At 42.7% G+C, this 17,264-nt stretch overlaps 1 protein-coding gene across 1 annotated transcript in view; it reads left to right on the forward strand.

Moving 5' to 3' along the window:
- The window catches only part of KCNH6 (potassium voltage-gated channel subfamily H member 6), a 247,287-nt gene that overhangs the window by 194,422 nt on the left and 35,601 nt on the right, over positions 1 to 17,264 (forward strand). The window contains exon 5 of the mRNA XM_066586673.1: positions 13,758 to 14,183. Within this exon, the coding sequence (XP_066442770.1) occupies positions 13,758 to 14,183 (426 nt within the window). The remainder of the gene's footprint in view (positions 1 to 13,757; positions 14,184 to 17,264) is intronic.

Here is a 17,264-nt window from a genome sequence, read left to right on the forward strand (position 1 = left end):
TGACCCCTTTTTGAATATCTGCACCCCATTTGCTATGTGCTCATCCAGTGGTACAGACCCCTTCACTACAGAGACCTTAAATATAAGAAACAACAGTCTGTCTATCACATTACTTAATTCCCTTAGAACTCAGCAGTGTATACCATTGGGATCTGGTGATTTGTCTATTTATTAATCTTTTTAAGGCCGCCTGCAGACAGCCGGGTCGGATCCCGCTGCAAGAATTCTCACAGCAGGACCTGACCCGAGCCACTGAAGGGAGCAGTGTGGCGCTCACCTCTCCTGCGGCTCCGGCTCTTTGTGTCGGCCAGCCGGCGCATGCGCAGAGCAGAGCCGGTGGCCCGGGAGTGACATTTCTGCGAGACCCACACAGAAATAGAGCATGCCGCGATTCGTTTTCCACGTGTGATTTCACACTGACAAATTGCGGCCATCTGCCTAGGATTGTGTTTTCTAACGCAATCCTATGGCAGCTTCCACAGGCAGAAATTCAGCGAGAAATCCCGCCGCAGAATTTCCACCCGTTTGCAGGGAGCCTAAGGCAGCCCTGCAGTTCTTCGTGGGTTAGACTGGTGACATTTAATGGAGAGTTTACTTTATCACTCTGTATTTCATCTGACATTTCATTTTCCTGAGTGAATACATGGACAAAGAAAATTTTTAACAGAATTGCTTTTTCCTCATCACCCTCTACAATTTTTCCCTCATTGCTTTTTAAGGGGCCAACACTTTCTGTTTTAATCTTTTTTGATATTTATATAGTAGAAAAACAGTTAAGGTTAGTTTTACTCCCTTTGGCAACAAGTCTCTGTATCTCCACCTGCTTTTATCTGATTTTTTACATATTTTTTTTCCTCATAACTTTTTAATGCTTCTTTGCTGTCTTCTTGTTTTAGTAGTTTAATGCTTGTTCTTTGTTGTTTATAGTTCTCTTTACATCATTATTGAGCCCCATTGTTTTCCTCCTCCTCTTAGCCCTTTTATTCCTGTAAAGCATGAACCGCTCACCATAAGTATTTAAAGGAGATGTCCCGAGGCAGCAAGTGGGGTTATACACTTCTGTATGGCCATAATAATGCACTTTGTAATATACATTGTGCATGAATTATGAGCCATACAGAAGTTATAAAAAGTTTTTTACTTACCTGCTCCGTTGCTAGCGTCCTGGTCTCCATGGTGCCGACTAATTTTTGGCCTCCGATGGCCAAATTAGCCGCGCTTGCGCAGTCCGGGTCTTCTGCTGTTCTCTATGGGGCTCCGTGTAGCTCCGTGTAGCTCCGCCCCGTCACGTGCCGATTCCAGCCAATCAGGAGGCTGGAATCGGCAGTGGACCGCACAGAAGAGCTGCGGTCCACGAAGATAGAGGATCCCGGCGGCCATCTTCAGCGGTAAGTATTGAAGTCACCGGACCGCCGGGATTCAGGTAAGCGCTGTGCGGGTGGTTTTTTTAACCCCTGCATCGGGGTTGTCTCGCGCCGAACGGGGGGGGGGTTTAAAAAAAAAAAAACCCGTTTCGGCGCGGGACATCTCCTTTAAGAAGGTTCTAAAAATGTCCCATTTATTGTCTGTACTCTTATTTTGAGGACATTATCCCAGTCAATAAAGTAAAGGGCATCTCTGAGCTTATTGAACTTTGCCTTCTCGACATTTTTGTAGCTCCCTGATAAGCCTCCCTTTTAAAAGACAAGTTGAAATATATTATATTATGGTCACTATTTCCCAGGTGCTCCTCAACCTGCACCCCTGTTATTCTGTCAGGTCTGTTGGTTAATATTAAGTCCAAAATGTTCGACCTTTGGGTCCCCTACAAGATGGGTTAGGTAATTATCTTTAGTCATTGACAGAAACGTGTTACCTTTACGAGATCCGCAGGTTTCGGCTTCCCAGTTTATGTCCGGATAGTTAAAGTCCCCCATAATAATTACCTTATTGGGATTTGATGCTGCATCTATTTACCTCAGTAATGGATTTTTGGCAATTTCTGTTATGTTTGATGGCCTATAGAAAACCCATAGAAGGATTTTATTATACTTTTTCCCTCCATGTATTTCCACCCATAGAGGCTTTACATGTTCATCTCCCTCCCATATATCTTCCCGTGATGTGGGCTATAAACAGGATTTTACATAAAGCCAAACCCCTCCCCCTTTTTGTTTTTTTTTCCAGTCTCGTCTGAACAGACTTACTTGGTAAGTTCACCGCCCAGTCACAGGTTTCATCCAACGAGGTCTCTGTTATTCCCATTGTGCTATAGTTTTCCTCAGACATTATTACTTCCAGTTGATCCACCTTACTGGTTAGATGTCTAGCATTGGTCAGCATATAGTTTAGAAAGTTTTGGTTATTTTTTTATTTTAAATGTGTCCTTATTACCTATTCTATCAATTCTAACTGCACTAACCTCTCCCACCACTCCACCCCTATTTCCATTACTTAGTCCCAGGTCACTATCTTTCTCTCTGTCTCTGTTGCTCTTCCCCTCCAGCCCCTGGTTTAACCACATCTCCAACCTTCTAGCCATTTTTCCCGCAGCACAACTGCACCCTCCCCATTAATGTGCAGCCTATTCCTATGATAGAACCTATAGCCAACAGCAAAGTTGTCCCAGTTATCCAGGAGCCCAAATCCCTCCTTTCTACACCAATGCTTCAGACACTTGTTTACCTCCTAACATCCTGGTGCCTTCTGGTGTGGAACATGGTCCAAATAATAATTCAGAAAATACTACTTTGGAGGTCACTGCCCTAAGCTTACATACTACTTCTCTGAAATAGTTTTTAAGGACCCTCCACCTACCTCTAAATGCCAATTTGCTGATAAAGATTGTCACTCAAAATTCGCTCAATTGAACAAAAGTGCACGACAATCATTACATCTAAACGCGAAGCCATCGTGCACTTTTTATTTGCTTTACATTTGTCACTCAGTTTCAGATAGCATAAGAATCATCGCTGGTTCACTTCTTTTTGTCTAAACGCTCCCCGCTCAGTGTTTCACATAAGAATGTGAAGCACTGAGAGAGAAGCGAACAATTCTCAGCGATGATCTGCCTGTCTAAAGATTCTGCACAAGCATAAATAGCGGTGACGTCACTCACTTGTGTGCTTGTTTAACGATAGTTGTTCCGTGTAAAAGGGGCATAACTTTGTCATTGGTGCCAATGTGTACCTGTTTTGCAAGCTGTGCATTTAAATCCAGGATTTAGGCTACTATGTGGGCAATGCACTCACATTTCATGCAGCAATATGCACCATCAAACGGCTGTTGAAGGTCTGCATACATGGCACATGATATACATTGGCATTATGGAGGACATGTAAAAAATAACAGTAAATAGATATGTGACTCCCTTCTAAAGTTCTCTGACTTTAAACTCACCCCATTCTAAGTCACACACACTTAAAACAGCCACACTTAAAATCGAGCACACTGTAGCGTTTTGCTGGCACAGGATAGGAGCCACGTGTGTAGTAGCCGAGCCAGACTGTAGTAGTCAGAAGGAAGTCTAAGTCGCTATCAGGTGGTCATGTTTGCAATACAAAGAATGAGGCGGGAAATGTAGTCAGGTGGAAGCCAGGAGTCATTATCGGGTAGTCTTTGCAGTAATTGCTGAGGAGCAGATAATGTGGAGCTTGACTAAACGGTGCTGTGAAGCAGAATACTCATGCACTGAGGGAGTGGCAAGGCCAGGCTTTTATAGGAGATGCAATCAAGGCAAGAGGCGGGGTCAGGACCAGGAGGCAGGTGCTAGATAACTAGGATCAGAAAATAAGGCTGAGAGTTATGCAGGGAAAGCATTCACAGGATGGAGCGCTCAATAAGAAGGGCCAGTGCTTGTATTACAAGAGGTTCCCGGTTCAACTCCTGACAGTAGCCCCCTTTCTTCCAGGACAGCCTCCGGACGCCCCAGGGGCTGGCTTACCAGGGTACCTTCTGTTGAACTCCCTTGTGATTCTTGGGGTATGTACATTCTGGTCTGGCTCCCATGAATTTTCCACTGGTCTATTGCACCAGGTATTGCAACCTACCTCTGCAAATTCGAGAGTACGTAATTTTGTCAACTAGCTATTCCTCTTCCCCTTTGACTTTTACTGGGGGAGGAGGTGACTGACTTCTTCTAGCAAATGTGTTCTCTTTGAATGGTTTCACTAGCGACACATGGAAGACAGGGTGAATCTTCGGGCTTCGCAGAAGTTACTAACGAAATGCCAGCTGGCTGACCCTCGCTGAGATTGGGAAGGGGGCCGATGAATTTTTGCCAAGTTTGGGAGAGGGTATATTTGCCTTTAAAATACTAGTGGATAACCACACCTTCTTTCCAACCTGGAATACAGAGACCACTTGGCGGTGCTATTCTGCTGGTTCCTTACAAACATCCTGAGCCTCCTGTAAGACTTCCTTCAACCTCTTCTGAGTTTCCGCTAATTCTATCAGTCTGTGATTGATAGTTGGAACAGAGGTGTTGATCCAAAGGCCAAGAATGAAGACTGGATGGGAACCATAATTTGTGTAGAACGGGCTCAGAGTGGTTAAAGTGTGCTTGGCGTTATTGTGGGTGAACTCCGCCATTGGTAGGTAGTCCACCCAGTCGTTTTGGAGATGAGAAATAAAGCAGCGAAAATACTGCTTCAGGGTCTGGTACATCCTCTCAGTCTGGCCATTAGACTGGGAATGAAAAGCAGAAGAAAGATTTATGGTGGTTCTGCAGAAGTGTCTCCAGAACTTTCAGGTGAACTGGACCCCTCTGTCAGAGTCCACATCATCTGGAATTTGGTGTAATCGGAAAACTTCTCGGATTATCAACTCTGTGGTGTGCTTGGCTGTGGGAATCTTTACCAAGGGGATGAAGTGGGCCATCTTCATAAGTCAATCCACAACCACAAGGACAGTAGTCATCCCTTTTAAAGGGGGCAGATCTACTATAAAATCCATGGATATAGATCCCCAGGGTCTGGATGGGACTGGAAAGAGCTGCAGCAAACCCAGAGGGCGAGCTCATGGCATCTTGTTCCGAGCAAATACTTTGCAAGGGGTGTCATACTTCTCCACATCCCTCCTGCAGTCAAGGCCACCAGAAGAAATGAAGTAAAGGTTCTACAGTCTTTGTGACCCCAAGGTGACTTGCAAGCTTAGAATCATGGACTAGTTTAAGGACTTCAAGTCGACCAGCCTCCAGAACATATACCGGTAGTTGGTTTTCTCTGCTCCAGAGCCCCTCTCTACAGAAAATGTTCACATCTTTAGAAGAACGACTAAGAAACTAGTCTTTTTTATATCCTCCCTTAAGCTTTGTTAGCAGGTCTTCAGAGTGTAGGATGCCTAAAAAAATTTTGGGGGACAGGATTGTGTGGTCTGTATTTGCCCTCTCTTCAGACTCTGAGAATATCTTAGACAATGCGTCTGCCTTTCCATTTTGAGACACAATGCAATCAAACCTGGACAAGGAAAGGGCCTATCATGCTCGCCCTGCAGATAACCTCTTGGCAGTGCAGAGAAATTCAAAATTTTTATGGTCAGTAAAAATGGTTACTGGATGATGCCTCCATTCAGTGAAAGCCACCTTGATGGCCAGAAGTTTCTTGTTCCCAACGTCATTTTTTTCTGCTGGTGATAAGGTGTAGGACAGAAATGCACACAGGTGTTGTTGCATCTTATCTCCGACTCATTGTGACAGGATAGCTCCTATTGCAGATTCAGAGTCGTCCACCTCAACAACAAAAGACATTTCTGGTCTTTAGTTTCTCCAAAGTGACTTGTGTCTCCGGGGACCAGGAGAACATGTGTGCTTTCTTCGTGAGGGAGGTGATGGGAGAAATGACCTTTGAGAAGTCCTTAATAAATTTTCTGTGAAAGTTTGCGAAGCCGATCAGGCGCTGTACTTCCTTTACATTTCTTGTAAATGGACCATTCCAGGATGGCTTTAATCTTGCTGGGGTCCATACCCAGGCCATCTGGGGAGATAATGTAACACAGAAATTGTATTTGGGTCTGTTCAAACTCACATTCTCTAGTTTAATGTAGAAAGTATTCTTTTGGATTCGCTCCAGGACCACCAGATGTTCCTCCAAGTTATCAGAGAAAAGGAGGATGTCATCGAGATATGCCACTATGAATTGGTCCAACAGGTCTCGAAATACATCATTAATGAAGTGCTGGAAGGTAGCACTGTACCAGATTATATGCTTCTGAGAGGTCTAGTTTAGTAAAGACTTTGGCTGCCTTAAGCCTCTCCAGCAATTCTGGAATTAACGGGAGAGGATAGCGATTCTTAAAAGTAATTTTATTTTGTTCCCGATAGTCAATGCATGGCCGAAGAATAGAGTCTTTCTTTTCAACGAAGAAAATGGGTGCTACCGCCAGTGAGGGAGAGGGACAGATGAAGCTCTTTTTTTGGATTCTTGTTGCTGCAGACAGCCTTGAACATCTGGTATTGAACCGGTAGCTTCTCAAAGTCTTGTTGACCATCCACAGGGTCTTGCACTGGTCTAGGGGCAGATGGTGCTAACTAGAAATTCTCTTTACAGAATTCTGAAGGGAAAGAAATGGTCATTGATTCCCAATTGATAGAGGGATTATGGGTAGAGAATCAGGGGATCCCGAGAATCACTGGAAATTTAGAGGGCGAGATGAGCTGGAAGCTGATTGTTTCATGATGGTCCGGTTTCATGCAGAGCTCCAGTTCGACTGTCTCCTGTGTAACAAGTCCCGAGGACAAGCATGACCCATCCACAGTTTCTATTTCAATTGGTATGGGTTTAAGTCTGGTGGCCATGTCTTTGTCAAGACAAATTTTAAATCCATAAAGTTTCCTCCTGCTCCTGAATCCAGCATCGCTGAACACTGCATCATCTGATAACCCGTGAAGATCTCTATTGGGAGAACAAAATGGTGGAGCAATGGAAGGGTCTTCACACAGTCTTGAATTACCGTTGCAAAGTTGTGTTTGGTGACATCCCCTTGTTCTGTGACTGCTAGGTTAGTTGTGGGCTTGACATTAGCTAGGGCGAGAGTCCTTTGGAACTTGTTTGGACAGTTTAAAGCATAATGTTGCGAGTTACCACAATAAAGGCACACATTATCAACACAGCATCTTTACTTTTCAGTGGTGGTAAGGGGTTTATGGATGACATCGACCTGTATCGGTTCTGGTGCGGCTTCAGTCTTCGGCGGAGGACTCAATGTGGATTGGCTAAGCCTTCGGCGGAGGACTCAATGTGGATTGGCTGAAGGAATAAGGGTTGTTAGTGCCCCAACCCTGCAGTCTCTCTTTTTGCTGCTCGGAAAGTCCATGGCCAATCAGGATGCACAGTTGAATGAAGTCTTCCAGGTTATTACGAGTCTCCACTCTGGCAAGTTCATCCTTAACCACTCCAATAATCCCCAGCAAATGGCTCTGTTGTGCAGCTGGATTCCACGTGGTATCATTCGCCCAGCAACGAATTCTGCTATATACTCTGCAATGGAACGTCGCCCCTGTCGTAGGTTATGTAATCTCCCTTCGGCCATGGCACAAATCACTATAAGCAGCAATACCTCCTGCACTGAATACTCTGTTTGGCAAACACCCAGCAAGTTCAGCAGGTGCAATTTATCAGACCTCAATTAGGTAATGCCGCCCTTAACTAATCAATTGTGCAGGATCCTAGAATTTGAACACACTACCAAACAGTTTTTTTTAATGTATATGTTAACATATAACATATCAATATGTTATTTTTAAATATAACAATGTAAACACCCAATATACCCCCTCAACACAATGTATTAAACTCTAAGAACTTGTATTTCATTTATAAACATGCCTGCTCATTGGTGGCTTAGGAGTCCAGTGGGCAGTTCTATCAGTGATTGACAGCCTTCCCTGTATGACTGTGTATGCAGAAATTTGCCAATCACTAATAGGAGCACCCATTGGATTCCTAAGCATAGAAATAGCAGGGATTTTAATGAATTTAATGTGTTATACTGATTCTGAATCTTTTCCCACAAAACTGTATATCCATCTGCTCAGCATCTTTAGCCCTTTTATTTATTACTTGAGGTGCGCCGATGCGGAGGAGACCACAGGGATGTTTTCCAGATGATCGTCATGGGTGGCTATGATCTACCTTACAATGGTGGCAAGGGCCTAGCTCGGTCACACATAGGTGCAGTAATGGAACAAAGGCAAAATGTAGATGGTGGCAATCAATCTCAAGGGTGTTGTCATGTGACGCCAGTACCTCATTTCCCATAGATAGTTACTTGTTGGCAAATAATAGAGTCCACACACAAAGTTAACTTTCAGAACAGAAGTACATGATTTCCTTTACTACTGGAATTCAACCTTGTTTTTCCAAGAATACAGCAAGATGACATTTCAGACACAGCGCTTCTAGCAGGCTTCTTTCTGTTTCATCTCTGTTACACACACTCCCACACGTCCTTCTAGGAGGCACTTTTCCTTCCCGTTACTAGGTGTCTTCAGTCCAAGTTATGTGATTTCACGATCCCTGAGGGTACTCTCCTGATGCAGTGTTCTCCTCACCACTCCTGTCTCCCTTCCGTGTTCAGCTACACTTCTCAGCTGGCACTATTACAAGCCATTGCTTTCATTTTCAGTCCGGTCTCTAGTATGTCTCTTATTTTAGTACCATTGGAGAATGCTGTCCACCAAGCAGACAACCCCTTTATATATAATAAACTTTATTGAAGATCTATGAAAGTAATGGGAAAAGAAACCACAACAGCAATACTTTACTGACATGCTTCCAGGACATAAAGAAATAAAAACATCAGACCATATTTAAAATCAATTGGTAATGTAGTGGCCAGGCACATCATCCTGGTCCTCTCCATAAATGTCATACATGTTTGTCTTATGTTGATGCACTGTGCAAAATCCGTCTTGTCATTTCCAGTATGTGTGTTGCACAGCTACAGCACTGGAGGGGTTAACGTCTGTAAAATGCAAAGCCTGCATGTACATGTATTAAGTCTGTCATATCATGTGGTATGAGAGAAGGTATAAATAGGAGTGAGTGAAAGCGGCAAAAGAGTTTCATCTTCTGGAGTAGCAAGAGTTCCATCTAACACAGAGCCACATGGTGGCACCTTTGACCTCTCTGTGGTGAAGATGGAAGAAAAGGAGAGATTTCCCATGTTGCATGAGTCTGGATGGTAATGGAGTGAGCCCCCAAGAGTGGAAAGCATTTGTAAGTAAGTACTTCTTCTCAAGGCCAGTGCACAGGTACAATATACTCTTCTGATTTTCCTACGCAGCCATCTGGAGCCAGGATCACCGCGTAGAGGTACACCCTTTAATTGTCACACCCACGCGTCTACAAGACGGGGTGGTGGTACTGCAATATAATAGTCTCTGGTCACACAAATGTGTCTTTGAGCCTATAAGAGCCGTGTGGAGGTACTACATTTTTTCTTAAGTCTAATCTTCTACCTGCACTGTGAAGTTTAAAAGTGAACTGCCTTCTAATATTTGTTGCCAAGTTTCAAGTAAAGTTTGCCCAGCTCTAACTGCTCCTAGGGACCTGTGGTACTAAGAAACTGTCTGAGACTTGAGTTTATTATCCACCGAAGGTCAAACCGGTGTGTATAGGAATGGTGGCATCACCCGTGACAACTACAACCACTGTTAATCTGTGTAATGGGCATTCCCTATCCTAGGGCTGTCCCAGGTGGCCTGCAGTGTTACCCTGGCTTTGGCTCTGTGTGTCCCTCCGGGAAGGAGCCTGGTAAGTGCCGCCATAACAAGCCGACACTTTACCCTCCCAGCTCCCCACGTATGTCAGGTGTCCAGGGTCTCCCTATGGGACGCTGCAGTAATATACACCCAAGATAATTAATTGACCATGTGACTTACAGCAAAGCAATCCAAACATCAATACAATTACGAACTTCCTCATACCCATTTCTTCAGATTCCTACAAATCAGACACACACTACAGACACAATTTTTATCTCCTGGACCCTCTATATCACACTACCCCCTGATAGGTATACTACGCTCCCAAGGCCCACAGGACCTCATATCCACATTGTACTCCCATATAATCGCATCAAAGACCTCTCACAACACTCCCCCAGCCCTGCTGAAATGGAAAACTCTGATACCATCTTTAACGGACGACTCTTTCCAAGATTTACTAGAATCGCCGCTATTTGTTTCCCCTGCGACTAATAACAAAATGATACAGTTATACATTGTATGCTAGTACTACCTTTCTCCAATGAGGCTGCAGAGAATGGACAGAACTTCATCATCTAAGTGTATTAGATACCCACACGACTCTGCTAATTTTTGGCACATGATTTGGAAGTGTCCAGTTATTTGAGGCTTCGGGGAGAGGTCACGGACTTCCTCTTTGAGGTTTTGGAAATCCCTGTCCCTACTAGCCCTGAAATATGCCTCTTCTGGATACTAGATGAGGAGACTTTGCAGCACCAGCGTAGAAAATTCTTGAGAGAGGTACTTTTCTTAGCTAGGAGAGTAATAGCATTGCATTGGATGGATCATAAGAACCCCTTAGTGTCAATGTGGCAGAAATTGTACAATTCCATTATTCCATATAATTATACAGTTTATTAAGGGCGTAGATGCCCATGAAAATTTGATAAGGTGTGGGGTCTGTGGTGCAGTTCCCCACTAACGTCCTACCTTCCACGCTTACTCTCATCCTCCATTTCAATGACTCAAGAGACTCCCCCATTAACAAGCACATTTCAGTGCTGGAAGCAGAAGCCCACTGACAATAGGTCTAAACTCCTTCTCTTTCCCTCTATGTAAAGACTTACGCTGTTGGAGTGAATTGCCCTCTTTGTCATATGTTCTCAGCTGTATGTTAATCTGCCACGTCGTTTGATGTATTACAAAGCTACAAAAGATGTTGTAATTTAGTTACTTTTCAATAAAACCAGCTTAAAACAAATATATATATATATATACAAAGTTCCTGAGCACTCAATATAATTTAACCATCATCATAAGAGTGAAACATAATAAGCATAATATTAAATGTGATAAGGACAAAAGATCGTTCACCTGAATGCTATTAAGAAACACTAAACTGTAAGGCCCAATGCCTATGGACGGATTTTCGCTCTGGAATTCGCAGCTAGACGCCACGAATTCTGCAGCAATTTCCATGCATAGACATGCTATATTAAAAGATTCTTGCCAGCCCAAAAACGGAAATCAACTGCGATTTTTCCACTGGCGGGGAAGAATCGCAGCATGCTTTATTTGGTTGCAAAATCGCAGTAAATGGAAGTGCCAGCGCATCATGCCCTGCACTGCATGTGTGTACCGACTTGCCAGCTGAGACGCTCTCGGTGGATCCAGACAGGTGAGGATGTGTCTCTGGGGGTCTCTGCCGTGGCACCGGGTCTGATTCCGCTGCGAGATTTTGCAGTCAGAATCCAACCCGGCTGTGGGTATGAGGCCTAAACTCCAGTGCATGCACAGTACATCATACTTGCAGCACTGGCAGATGTGCCACTCGCACACACAAAGAACCAGTGCCATAAAATTCTGAGGCACCGAATACCAGAGATCATGTACAGTGCAATTTGCTGAAGCTAGACTCAACTTCAATATGTTTGGACCGCTGGGCTCAGTTGTGTCATTAACAGGCACAAAGAAACCGTGCTACAAAATTTCAGACGCGCTACACACTGAAAATCTGTGCAATATAACTTACTTGAAAAGTCAGGCTTAACCCCTTAGTGACCGGGCTTTTTTGCTTTTTTCCATTTTTGTTTTTTCCTACTCCCTTTTAAAAAATCATAACTCCTTTATTTATCCATCGACGTCGCTGTATGAGGGCTTGTTTTTTGCGGGACGAGTTGTATTTTTCAATGGCACTATTTATTGTACCATATAATGTACTGAAAACTTTTTAAAAATTCTTAGCGGAGAGAAATGGAAAAAAAACGACATTCCACCATCTTTCGGTGCGTCCTGTTTCTACGGCGCACAAACTGCAACAAAAACAACCTGATATTTTTATTCTATGGGTCAGTATGATTACTACGATACCAAACTTATACAGTTTTTTTTTTGCTGTAGTACTTGTATTTTTTTTAAAAAGATATTTAATTTTTTTCAATTATTTTCTGCGGTCATTTTGTGCGCGCAATAACTTTTTTATTTTTCTGTCGACGTAGTTGTGCAAGCTCTCATTTTTTGCAGGATGTCCTGCAGTTTCCGATAGTATCAATTTGGAATACATACAACTTTTTGATCGCTTTTTATTGCATTTTTTCTGGAAGACAGGGTAACTAAAAAAGTGTATTTCTGGCATTCTTTATTTTTTTTTTCGGATGACGTTCACCGTGCAGGAAAAATAATGCACTACTTTGATAGATCAGACTTTTACGGATGGGGCGATACCAAATACATATTTTTATTTTAGGATTTAGATTTTTTAGTAATTGATATGGCAAAAGGAGGGTGATATAAACTTTTATAACTTTTTTTTTTTTTACAATTTAAAAAATATTATTGATCTTTTTTTTTACTTTACTTTGAAGTCCCCCTGGGGGACTTTAACATGCGATGCTTTGATCGCTCCTGCAGTATGACGTAATGCTATAGAATTACGTCATACTGCTTTTTTACAGGCAGTCTATCAAGCCACCCTCTGTGGATAGCTTGATAGGCAGTCTGCTAAGGCAGCCCTGGGGCCATTCATTAGGCCCCCGGCTGCCATGACACCTGCACGGATCCCCCGATCTCACCGCGGGGGGGCCGTGCGGGACCCCCAAACAGCGTTCAGGGGATTTAAATGCCGCTGTCAGAATTGACAGCGGCATTTAAAGGGTTAATAGCCGCGAACGGCCGAGCGCGGCTATTGCCCGCGGGTGTCAGCTGTAATAAACAGCTGACGCCTGCGCTGTATGGAGGACGTAAAAACACTATAGCGTGGTCACTAAGGGGTTAAAAATTAAAAAAAAAAACAGCATTTGCAGAAATCACACTTTAAATATTAAAGTTCATAACACTGCAATTGCAAGCATAAGGTAAAAACAAGTCAAAAGGTATGAGACCAAATCCCATAGATAAGTGTAAAGAAAAATAAAAAGGTGAACATTATGTAAACAACAGTACGATTAATGAAGATAACAGAAGAAACCTGTATGAAGTAAAAATTGATGCAATTTAACATAGCAAATTAAATTGCTGGTCACTACAGATGGGGAAATGGCTCAAGGAGTCAGTCAAAATCTTGCTTTGATTAGGAAGTGGAGGAGCTGCTATTTGTGTCACTTGAGTTCGAGAGACCTATTCTTCTATGTAAAAATACAAAGATTTATCCTTGACATTCTTAAATAATGTCAATTAAGATGTTTCTGTAAAAGGACCACATTCTTGCATCATGGGGTAACAGCAGGAAGTGTTCAGTTCTTCTGCAGCGCCTTCGCAGGAGAAATGTAGTATTACACAGTTGTCATTGAATTCAGCAGGCTATTCATGTAATTCCTGGTCCTCCACAGAGATGCTAACAGCTCGGACTAATTAATGGAGATCTCAAACTAGGAACTCTGGCTATTTACTAGAATGTCTCAGTGAAGTATTGCTAGTATACATGTGTTGGGGATTGATAAGATTAAGTCAGTCTCCGTGTGGTTTTACAAACTCCTAACCAACTTATATCGGATTACTCTGCAGTTATGTTCTTCCAGTTCACTCACATCTATGCATGTAATATAAGTGACAAGACATTAGATATGCTCAGTAATTGTCCTCTCACCACCCGCAGGTCCTTTCCCTGGGGGCAGACGTGTTGCCAGAGTACAAGCTGCAGGCACCGCGGATACACCGATGGACCATCCTCCATTACAGCCCTTTCAAAGCAGTGTGGGACTGGTTAATCTTGCTGCTGGTCATCTATACCGCCATCTTTACCCCATACTCAGCAGCCTTTCTGCTGAACGACCAGGACGAAGAAAGAACTTGGGCATGTGGCTATTCCTGCAACCCCCTCGACATCGTGGACCTGATAGTGGACATTATGTTCATTGTAGACATTGTTATCAACTTCCGCACCACCTATGTCAACATAAATGACGAGGTGGTTAGCCATCCAGCCAAGATTGCCATCCATTATTTCAAAGGCTGGTTTCTTATAGATATGGTGGCAGCAATTCCCTTTGATCTTCTTATCTATAGGACGGGCACAGATGAGGTAAGAGGGTGAATATAAGAATTAAGAAAATGTAGTGAAATGGAAATTGCAGCATGAAAACTCTTAAGATGTTTGTTCCCAAGTTTTCAACCTACGACAATACATAAAATAGAACCAAGTCTGTAAAGTCACACAGGAAGCAGCTGCTTCCCTCAAGTCAATGTAAGAAAAAAAAACTCTGGTCACAGTTGAAGCAAGACTTCAGAGGCAAATTTGTAGGCAGACAGATGTGGATCCGCCTTGCCACACACCTGTTTGGCTTTGGGCTATCTGAGGTAGCACCTGAGAACCCCATTTTTCACGCTTGACCCCTCCTAGTGAGATTCCAGCTCTACTGTGGGGTCCCCAAACGTTTACATAAACAGTTAGTCCTGGTAATGTGGCTGCTGACACTGCACTTGGCCAGGGCATGGTACTTGAAGGAACGGGCTGGAGTCAGGGCTGGTGGCATAGGTGCAGTAACAAAGTCCAAATTAAAAGTCAGGGCAGGCAGCGAGCAAAGTCCAGAGTACAGAGCCGAGGTCAGAAAGCACAGAAGTCAAAGTCAGACAAGGGTCAGAACCAGAACAAACATAAACTGGGGTATGGCAGTATGAGACCAATTGCTTAGGCACTCACCCTTGGGTGTGGATGTCTGATACAGGTGGTGACGAAACAGGATCGAATAGAAACAATTGATGGGATTGTGCACTGGCCCTTTAGGAGACTGGGTGAGAGCGTGCAGGAGCCCTATGGCCTGAACTCAAGGAGTGATCCGAGGAAGAAGTAGCAGGATGGCAGTGACCCCTCACAGGTGAGCTGTGACGGAATCTTGCCATGACACAAAAATATTTAAATCCTATGTCTATGTTTATTAGATATTAATCTTGCAAAAAGGCGTGTTTTGGGGTGAAGGAACCCCTTCCTCAGTCATGCCGGGAGGGTATACTGATGTATGAAGGGAACGGTAGCACTAAAATACATGAACCATACGTGTTGTGCACAAAAAGATGGATACAACCAATAGAAATGAAAAAGAAAAAAACTGGGGGTAATAACAGAAAACATGCTTTAAAAAAACCATTAATGAATAGAATAAAAAGCAAAAACTTACCTGAGACTCAAATAATTAATTAAATGTAAAATGCTTAATATGAAGAACATAATATAATATGGAAGACCAAATATCGATAACAGGGCTGTGGAGTTGGTAAGCCAAACCTCCTACTCTGACTCAGACTCCCGACTACTTCATATATCCTTCATTCCACAGTCTACTTATCAAGACTTTTGATAAACAGGGACTTACGGTAGATGAATAGAACATATATTTAAATGACATTTCAAAACATTCCTGAATTCCTATAAAAGAAAATATGCATATATTTATTTATGTATGTGTGTATAAATATATACATATATATAATATGATTTCTACCGACCACCAAAATGGGACACTGACTCCAACTCTCTGACTCTACAGTCATGATCGATAAAACTAATATTTATTTGCTATGAGAAAATGTGATATATATCATAAACCTCTAAAATACTGACTGTCCGTTCTATTTTGATTAAAGATGGTTCATGTGTTTTTGTGCTACCGTTACTTTTATATATCAGTGTACCCTCCCAGCATGACTGAGGAAGGGGTGCCTTTACCACAAAACGTGTCTTTCTGCTGGGTTAATCTATATATATAAAATTGAATGTATGCGTGTCTGTCTGTTTGTCTTTTATGCGCTACTACACCATTCATCTGATCGCCATGAAACTTTGGGAAGTTGTTGAGTACACTCCTGGGAAGATTATAGGCATACTACAAATATTCTATGATAAATGGCGCGTGCGCGAGCGTCGTCGACAGTTACGACGCCCCCACATAGATCGTTCGATTTCCATCATTGCCACTAATTCTCTCACTTCCCGATAGCGTAGAAACATGAAATTTGGCACGAGCATTGATTATGTCATAAATAGGAAAAGCTAATGGGTCCCAACTTGATTATTCAATTCTAAGCGCCAAAGGATTAGCGTCCAAATTTTACGTACGGAATCTAATTTTCTCGCTTCCCAATGTCATAGAAACTTGAAATTTGGCACGAGCATTGATTATGTCATAAATAGGAAAAGCTAATGGGTCCCAACTCGATTATTCAATCCTAAGCACCAAAGAATTAGCGTCCAAATTTTACATACAGAATGTAATTTTCTCACATAGAAACTTGAAATTTGGCACGGGCATTGAATATGTCATAAATAGGAAAAGCTAATGGGTCCCAAGTTGATTATTCAATTCTAAGCGCAAAAGAATTAGCGTCCAAATTTTACGTACGGAATCTAATTCTCTCACTTACTGATATATATAAATGAATGTCTGTCTGTCTGTCCTTTATGCATTACTACACCATTCATCAAATTGCCATAAGACTTTGGGAAGTTGCTGAGTACACTCCTGGGAAGATTATAGGCATAGTACAACTATCCTACGATAGGTGGCGCGCATGCGAGCATCATTGACAGTTATGCCCCCCAGACAAAGATCGTTTGATTTCCATCTCAAGCACGAAAGCAAAAGGCATTACGAGCAACGGGATGAGTGTTCAACTACAAAGTGATGCATCCGCCGAACGTGTCACAAGACAATTCCTGGATATTGAGAATCCTGAGGTAAAATGAAAGCTGTGCTGTGATTGGTTGCTATTTCTTATACTGCTGAGGTAACATGAAAGCTGTGCTGTGATTGGTGGCTACTTATACTACTGAGGTTACATGAAAGCTGTGCTGTGATTGGTGGCTACTTCTTATACTACTGAGGTTGCATGAAAGCTGTGCTGCGATTCGTTGTTATATATTATACCACTGAGGTAACATGAAAGCTGCGCTGTGATTGGTTGCTATATATAATACCGCAGAGGTAACATGAAAGCTGCGCTGTGATTGGTTGCTATTTTTTATATTGCTGAGGCAGAATAAAAGTTGCGCTGTGATTAGTTGTTATTTCTCTTACTGCTGAGGTAACATGAAAGCTGCGCTGTGATTGGCTGTTATATTTTATACTGCTAAGGTAACATGAAAGCTGCGCTGTGATTGGTTGTTATA

This window comes from Eleutherodactylus coqui, chromosome 13 (genome assembly GCF_035609145.1).
Source record: "Eleutherodactylus coqui strain aEleCoq1 chromosome 13, aEleCoq1.hap1, whole genome shotgun sequence".
Lineage (NCBI taxonomy): Eukaryota > Metazoa > Chordata > Amphibia > Anura > Eleutherodactylidae > Eleutherodactylus > Eleutherodactylus coqui.